This window comes from Habropoda laboriosa, unplaced genomic scaffold (assembly GCF_001263275.1).
Source record: "Habropoda laboriosa isolate 0110345459 unplaced genomic scaffold, ASM126327v1 scaffold291, whole genome shotgun sequence".
Taxonomy (NCBI): domain Eukaryota; kingdom Metazoa; phylum Arthropoda; class Insecta; order Hymenoptera; family Apidae; genus Habropoda; species Habropoda laboriosa.
The window spans coordinates 2,298,564-2,307,159 of record NW_017100515.1 but is presented as its reverse complement, the minus strand read 5'-3'; the positions used below and the strand labels follow the sequence as shown (position 1 = coordinate 2,307,159).

At 40.3% G+C, this 8,596-nt stretch overlaps 1 protein-coding gene across 1 annotated transcript; it reads left to right on the top strand.

Moving 5' to 3' along the window:
* Positions 1–7,025: 7,025 nt before the first annotated feature.
* On the top strand, positions 7,026–8,207 carry LOC108576384 (leucine-rich repeat-containing protein 15-like). Its single transcript, XM_017939358.1, has one exon. The coding sequence runs from the start codon at positions 7,026–7,028 to the stop codon at positions 8,205–8,207; it is 1,182 nt and encodes a 393-aa protein (XP_017794847.1).
* The last annotated feature ends 389 nt before the right edge of the window (positions 8,208–8,596 follow it).

Genomic DNA, 8,596 nt, shown 5'->3' with positions numbered 1-8,596 from the left:
ATTCTTTATTTCCTTAACACACCTGCAATGGACACACATTTTTGAAGCACCCTGTACTTCGCTATTGTAAAATTTCTTACTTCTTTATCATACCTATATTAAACACCCTTTTTTGAAACACCTTGTACTTCCCTAATGCAATATTCCTTATTTCCCCAACATACCTGCAATAAACACCCTCTTTTGAAACACCCTGTACTTTTCTAATATAAAATTCCTCAGTTCTTCATCACATCTGTACTAAACACCCTCCTTTGAAATACCTTGTACTTCCCCAATACAATATTCCTTATTTCCCCAACACACCTGCAATAAACACCCTCTTTTGAAACACCCTGTACTTTTCTAATGTAAAATTCCGCAGTTCTTCATCACATCTGTATTAAACAGCCTTTTTTGAAACATCTGGTACTTCTCTAATGCAATATTCCTTATTTCTCTAACACACCTTTAATAAATACCCTCTTTTGAAACACTCTGTACTTCTCTAATGTAAAATTCCTCAGTTCTTCATCACATCTATATTAAACAGCCTTTCCTGAAACACCTTGTACTTCCCTAATGCAATATTCCTTATTTCCCTAACACACCTTTAATAAACACCCTCTTTTGAAATACCCTGTACTTTTCTAATATAAAATTCCTCAGTTCTTTATCACATCTGTAATAACACCCTTTTTTGAAACACCTTGTACTTCCCTAATGCAATATTCCTTATTTCCCCAACATACCTGCAATAAACACCCTCTTTTGAAACACCCTGTATTTTTGTAACGCAACATTCCTCACTTCCCCAACACACCTGCAGTAAACACACCATTTTGGAACACCCTGTACTTCCCCAATGCAACATTCCTCGTCATCTTCGAACAGCTGACCAATTAAACGGTAGAAATTTCCACGGAAAACTGGAAGTAACCTGGCATGACCCCGATCGGCAAGAAAGTAACAAACCCGGTACCGATTCGAGGCTAGTTTACCAGGTTATTAATACGCGGCGATCGCTCGCATAGAAAGTTCAGTCTTCGCGTTGTTGGAAAAAGGCGAAACAAGTCCGCGTATCGAACTCTATTTTCGTGCACAACGTGTGCTACATCGTGAAAGCCGGTTGCATTCCTTCATTCCGGTACGTTTATGCAGATAAAAGGAATCTAACCATGCTGACGTATAAATAAAAGAAAATTGCTACAACCTATCCTACATATATACACACCATTGTACAAATATAATATATACATGTTCAACGTGTTCACGTTCTAACAGAATACGGACGAAACACGTTCCTATATTACACACGCACACGCGTGAATCCAAAAAACAAAAATTCCAATATGAAGCATATTCAGTTACCCCGTACGTACATTAAAAAGAAAAAAAAAAAAGGATCCAAAAACATTTCTACCTTAAAAAACAAAAAGCACCAAAACGTGTTCCCTCCTACAACCGAAACCAAGCTACAATTTTTCAAATTATCCAATAAAACCACTTCTATTCTCACCTATTTCTCATACTTAACGTCTTACCACGTAATTCTTTCACCAACCTACTATTCAACATACAAAACACTCTATCAAACCAGACACGTTGAAATATCCTACAACACACAATGCTCGATCTTTTTCCAAACTGAAATCATAGTTAGAATCAGAATGAAAGTGATTCGATTATCTCACGCGACAGCTCTCGATATAATTACAATCAACATCGTCAAACACTCGCTGTTATGCTCCATTTCGTGATACGCGCGAACCGACGGTTTCTCCGCTCGCGTAATGCAAGCTAGCGTGCACAAAAAAATATCCAACACGCACACACCGACGCGTAAAACAAAAGCGGTAGAATTTATTGTACAATGTGTGTGCGTTGTTTGTGTGCGCAAAGCTGAGTAGATATTGGGAAACACAAACACGCGTGTACACACACACACACACAGTGGCCACAAAGGGTAAATAGGCAAACACGTACACAGAGGCGTGGAAATGCACACAGACGAGGGAGGCGAGCGCGCAGGGACAAAGCGCCATTATGAAATCGATCGAACATAATATTGGTAAATTATGGGTCTCCATTTCCGTCGGGGCAAACAGATGGAGCACGAACAAATGTCGCGAAGGACTATCGTTCTCAAGCTGAAAGGAGAATCGGCCAACTTATGCTACTACAAAAGGGTCCGTGCAAATAGTAGACGACGGCCGCGATTCAAGTGAAGGAAAACTCGGTGAATTTTTCAGTCAACCAACGAAACGAAACGAAACGAAGTTCCGTGGAATTACGGAAATGTTTCACAACGAAATATCCGCCGCTTTTTAACCCTTCTCTTTTCCTTTTTTCCATCCGTTCTGTCGCGTGAAATCTCGCCGCTCGTTTTTCCTTCGCGTTCTCACATTTCTTCCCTCGTTGCGCGCCTTCGAGCTACCCCTTTCTTCAAAGGCAGAACGCGCCGGGAACGGAGTGTTCCAATGGGCTCTCTTTTATTCGTGAACAATGAATCTGTTCCGGCGAAGGAAACCGGGAAATTGTATCAATATCGAGGTGTTTGGAAAAGAGTTTTATTTTCCGAAGAATGTTTTACTGCTGTGAGATAAGGAGAATGTATTTGGAACACTGAACGACCTGAAGAGCGTTTCGATTAGGGTAAATTGGGGAGTGATGGAGTATTTCACCTGTGATTAACCCTCTGCTGTATAGTAACGAGTCAGATTTTCGTGAAGATCTGATAAAAACAGTTACATCGGTAAGAAAAATTCACTTTTATTCCAATTTTCAATTTAACCCTTATGTCGATAACCAGAATTGTTATCTACCTTATCGTCCAATTTTAGTAGTTTTCTGATAAGAAAATTCGAAACTTGAGGCAAACACGGATAGGAAATGTGCGAAATAACAACGATCTGGCCGGATATTTCAATCTTTTACCTGGAAGATCGAATATTTTAAGTGAGAATTATGCAAAAGGGTACCCGGTTATCGACATAAGGGTTAATTCGTAAAACTGAAGATTGGCAAATCTAATTAATCTATAATAAATCAGCATTTCTTACTTAATGCAGTACTAAAACAGTAAACAGCCGACGCTTAGATGCACAATCAAAAAAAGAAATCATACGTCAAGGGGTTAACCAGTTAGCTGTTTTTGACGAGTATACTCGTCATGAAGAAATGGCAATATTTTGTGTTACGACGAGTATACTCGTCGTGAAGAAATGGCAGTATTTTATGTTACGACGAGTATACTCGTCATGAAGATATGGCAATATTTTATGTTACGAGTATACTCGTCATGAAGATACGGCAATATTTTATGTTACGACGAGTATACTCGTCGTGCGTAAAAAGTAGTTACAATTTTCTGTTTAAGTTGCAATTTTAGTGAAAATTAAAACATATTAAACTACTGCTACTGCTACTCTGCTTTCTACTTCTTTTTTTATTTTTATGTTTTATTTTCAAACAAATCTCTTTTTCACACATTCTTCCTCAGGACAGTTACCAAAAAGCCCTGTCGTTAATAAAATTAAAAAATAAAACAGTCATTTCGTTTCAACTTAATTCTATATTATAACAGCCACAGACACTCTGTGTTTGACGAGTATACTCGTCGTCGCTTACTTTTGGCGACACATTTTAGCCACACACTTTCCAAAGAGGTCGCAACAGCTGACTGGTTAATTGAATAATTAACCTTTCACGTATAACATTAAACGAGCAATTGAAAATCTATTGAAAAAATTCTTTTGCATACTTTACAAGTGTCGCAAAAAGTGTCTCAAAAAGAACCTCAACATTGTGCTCTTAATCAATTCGCTATAAACAAACATGCGGATAATTCCGTTCAATCTCCGCCGTTAAACGGTTCGCGGATAAACGGACTGTGGAAATTTCAATCCGGACAAATTGCAAGGGCCGTTTTAACTGGGAAAAAAAAGAGAACTAACGGATTCCTCGTTAAAGCGAGAGTACGGAACACGAGCGGACAGGTGACATTTTAATTTTCCACGACGAAATGAGAGTTCGAACCAGGTGGGTAGGAGGAAAAGGGCGACCAGGTTCCCCGAAATGAAACGGCAAGGAGAAGAATCGTTGGGTAGATCGGGAACTATGTATATAGTTCCAGAAATTGGTGAACGAACGATGTGTTCGGTGAATCCTCGAGAGTAAATAGAAGAGGATGGAACGAAAGCTGCATGGAGGTAAATATGAATGCAAACATTACACGGTGGTAGCCACCCCCTGTTCGATGCACAGCGATTAATTTCGTAGGAGCTTCGATAAACAGTTGTCGAAAGATCGACTCGACTTACGGATAATGAAGTTTCCCATTTACCGACAGGGTAGTTCTGTCGTTGTTGTATACAGGGTGAGACGTGTTAAACGGAGTAGCTAATTACTGTTTTCTCTGGGTGTGATGTTAGGACAAGTTGTTTGGGACGAATAGGATGGAATACAAATTTTTTTTCTTGATGGAATAATGGAAGAAATGGCAAAAAATGGAAGGAAGGTTCAGGTTTGATTTAAAATTTTGGTGTCCATAGTCATTTTAAGGTTACAACGTTGTGCATATTTAAATGCACATTGATGTCTACAGAAAATTACTTTTCATGGAAAAAATGGGAAGAAATGAATGGAAGTTTCACGTTTGATTCAAAATTTTGGAGTCCATAGTCATTTCAAAGTCAATATACTGTGCATATTTAAATGCACATTGATGTCTACAGAAAATTACTTTTCATGGAGGAAATGGAAGGAGGTTTCACGTTTGATTTCTAATTTTGGAGTCCAAGATCATTTTAAGATCACGTTATTTTGTATGTTTAAATATACACCAATGTCTGCTGTAACACACAGTAGAGAATATACGTATATTTTAAATTTAAACAAAATTAAATTGAAAAAGCAAATTTTTTGATAAATGTTATTTTTTTTTCTTCTTATTCTCATTATTATGACATATTCATCCTGAAAAACATAGAGCCTGGTCTCGAAAGAAAAAAACAGAAAAAAGTGGCACTTATAAAAAATATGTTCTTCACCCTTCGAAAGGTCTGTGTTACATGGCCCACCCAGTGTACACAAATTGTACCGTATTTTTTCCGGACAAAAAAAATACGGTGGGGGGAAAAATGTTCACTGCGAAATGTCGGTGCGATTTGAGGATCGTTTGGGGCAAAACTTCGACAGAGAGGAGAGAGAGAGAGTTGGAAACATCGAAACGATCAGATATCAAACTCTTCATTTGTCGCAAACGAGAGATCGATCCCGAGTGTCATGCACGCAATATCCATCGAGACGGAACGATGTTTTATTAATTCCTCGGCAATTTTTGCGTAATCGGGCACCAGGAATTTTCCAGCCGGGTGAAATTACATTTTTGTTTATTTCTTCTTCCCTTTTTTTCTGTTTTTCTTTTTCACCGGCTGGGAAATATCTCCGGATTCGTAATTGCGCTCTCGATGATTTTCATTACGCTCTAATTTCGCCGGCCCGCGCTCGGCGGAACGCGTGCCTCGAATTTATAAACGATACATCGATAAAAGAGTGTCTCTATCTCCCTCTGTCTCTGATCTCGTTACTTCGTTCCACTGTCCTCGTCAATTTGAACACCTAAACACGCGTTTGCGCCGCATGGTTGACACGTGATGTATTTAGTAAAATTAGCTGGAACGAGGCTCGCGACTAATGAGCTAATTTAACGCAAACGCGTTAATCGTAGGTTGGTTGAGCGATTGTCGAGCACTTTTCGACCCTTTTGTTCGGCGAGAACCGTGAAAGAAGGTGTAATTGGAATTCAAGGAGAGAAGAATGAATTGACGTTGCAAATTGTTTTCATTTTGTACGGTGACATTAAACGTTTCATCGGTATTCGTGGAATACGGAGATAAGGAGTTATCTATTGTTTACGTTCGTGGAATAATGCGCGGACGAATAATGGTCTGTAATTAACAGCAGCCTCTTGGAACATCTTTTTCTTCCGAGAACAGAGATATGAAATTAGTTATAATTGGGACACGAAGCAAGGGGTGACCCCTTTTCGCAACTGAATTTCGATATTTCTGTATTGCAAACTGGAGAAAATAAAACGTATTTTCGTATTTAGGATAATTCTTAGTAATTCCTGCTAGTTGTTTAAGAATTAAAGAACAATGCATGATTTTCTAGGGAAGAGACAGAAATTCACGAAGAAAACCTAACGATTCCAATTCTGATGAAATGAATTACCGTTAACTTATTATTAGACTGTGGATTTTTATGCACTTATAGGAAATCCGAAGATACAAAATTGTGCAGAATGCAGGTAATATGAAAAAATATGCAAAATATCGAAATTATAGTGCTTCTTATAATACCTGATAGGTGAAATAATTACCTGACGAAGTTCTACTTGCTCTACTATATTCTCAAAAATATCAATTTGCATAAAAATGCGCTGTCTACTTATTACTAAGCTTATCTCTAAATCGTTCCAAAAGTAAAACCACGTACTCCACATTGAGAACCTCTGCTGTAGATTATTATTACACTTCCAAGTTCGGAGTCATTCTTTTTCTCTAATTTTCCAAGTTCAGAATCATTCTTTTCCTCTCATTTTCCAAGTTCAGAATCATTTATTTCCTCTAATTTTCCAAGTTCAGAATCATTCCTTTCCTCTAATTTTCCAACTTCAGAATCATTCTTTTCCTCTCATTTTCCAAGTTCAGAATCATTTATTTCCTCTAATTTTCCAAGTTCAGAATCATTCTTTTCCTCCTATTTTCCAAGTTCAGAATAATTTTTTTCCTCTAATTTTCCAAGTTCACAATCAATTTTCCCTCGAATTTTTCTCAAAAATTCATTTTTTCTCAAAATCATGAACACCTCCAACCATTACCTATCCTCCCGAAAAACTCATCCTATCCACCCAAGCAGCGATCCACAGATCATACACCAGTCGTAAGCAATTCTCCCCATCACAGCTCACCATGAAGGCACTCACACTTCTCCACGTTACTTCCTGCTTATCCTAGCCGACAAAATAATAGCCCTAAACCATGCAGAGGCTACTAGCTGTGCGCGCGCACTGTCAATGCATAATGCATATAACCAGGCAGAGAAACGATGCCAGCCAGTCCCTTAGCCCAGCATCATCCGGTCAGAAGGTTGGCATCGGGATGTCGTGGCTGCTTGTTCTCTCGCTGATCATACAGACGTCCCTCCTGTCGACGTCAGAACACCAGCAGCTAGTACAGGAGGCCGAAGAGAAGGAGGAGAAGGTGGAGGTGACGTGCAGAGAGATTAACGACTACACGATCTGCCGTCAGGGCGACGTTCTCCTGAACGTAAGCCAACTGGGAGAAACGAACAGCCTTAGTATCCACGATCTAAGCCTAATCGAGGTCCGCGAGGATGCTTTCGTCAACTTGACGGCTACCGGTAGCCTGAGTTTCGGTCACGGAAACCGGATATTTCGTCTAACGAGAGGCTCGTTTCGTGGTTTGGCCAATTTGAACGAGCTGAACCTCGACAACAACAGAATCAACTTGGCACCGTACCTCTTCTCCGAGCTGAACAACCTGCAGGCGTTGTATCTCAGCTTCAACAGGATCGATCGTCTTCCCGAGCATACATTCGACGGACTGTTCAACTTGAAGAGGCTCTTCCTCCGACACAATCGTTTAAAATCTATCGAGAAGGAGACGTTCGTCGGATTGACCGATCTGTTGCAGTTTCTTCGACTGGACAACAACAAGATCGACGAAATCGTCGCTGGATCCTTCGACAACCTTCGCGAGATGACGCATCTTCATTTGGAGCAGAATCTTTTAGACAGAATAGCGCCCGGCACGTTTCGCGGATTGAAAATGCTCAGAGGTCTGTTTCTCGATTACAACGCGCTAAGAGGGATCAAGAAGGAAGACTTCGACGGCTTGAATTCGCTGCAGATACTCGATCTACAGTTCAACCAGATCACCGATATCGAGGTTGGATCGTTCGACAATCTAACCGGTCTGAGAAAATTGAACTTGAAGAGGAACAAGTTGACGCGTATCTCGAAAGGAATCTTCGACAAGCTAGGCAGATTGTACGATCTAGATTTATCGTACAATTTCATAAGCATCGCCGATCCTCCTGCGTTGAACAGCGGAACCGTCGAATCGTTCCACTTCCTTCGTAATAATTTCACCGAGATCGACCGAGATATCTGCTACGATATACTGTTAACAGATCCGTAAAAAGATGATCGTCGTTGCGTGCTTAAAATCCGGTGCAATCTCGTGGAACAAAGAAAAAAATGCACGGTACATCTTCGATCGAAGTTGGAGCGATCGAGGCGGAGCTGTTGTTAGGGAAACCTTGAAAAGCGTAACTGCGTTATAGGAACGACCGAGTGGAAAGCGTGTCAGACTTCAAAGTTTCGCGAATCGGCTCTAATTCGAGCCGGCTGCGCTGCTTTGACGGCTGAACGATCATCGAGAGCCTCGACATCGAGGCACCAAATTAGGACCATCTTCTGCCGCTGGCTCCACGGAAGATCGATAGAACTTCAAACTGCCTCTGTTGAACCCGGGGTCCGCGTCGATTCTGCTACCAACGCCAGCCGGTTTTATTGGGAAAAATCGTC

Coding starts and splice junctions, on each gene's coding strand:
- LOC108576384 (XM_017939358.1), top strand. CDS start 7,026: ATGCAGAGGCTACTAGCTGTGCGCGCGCACTGTCAATGCATAATGCAT.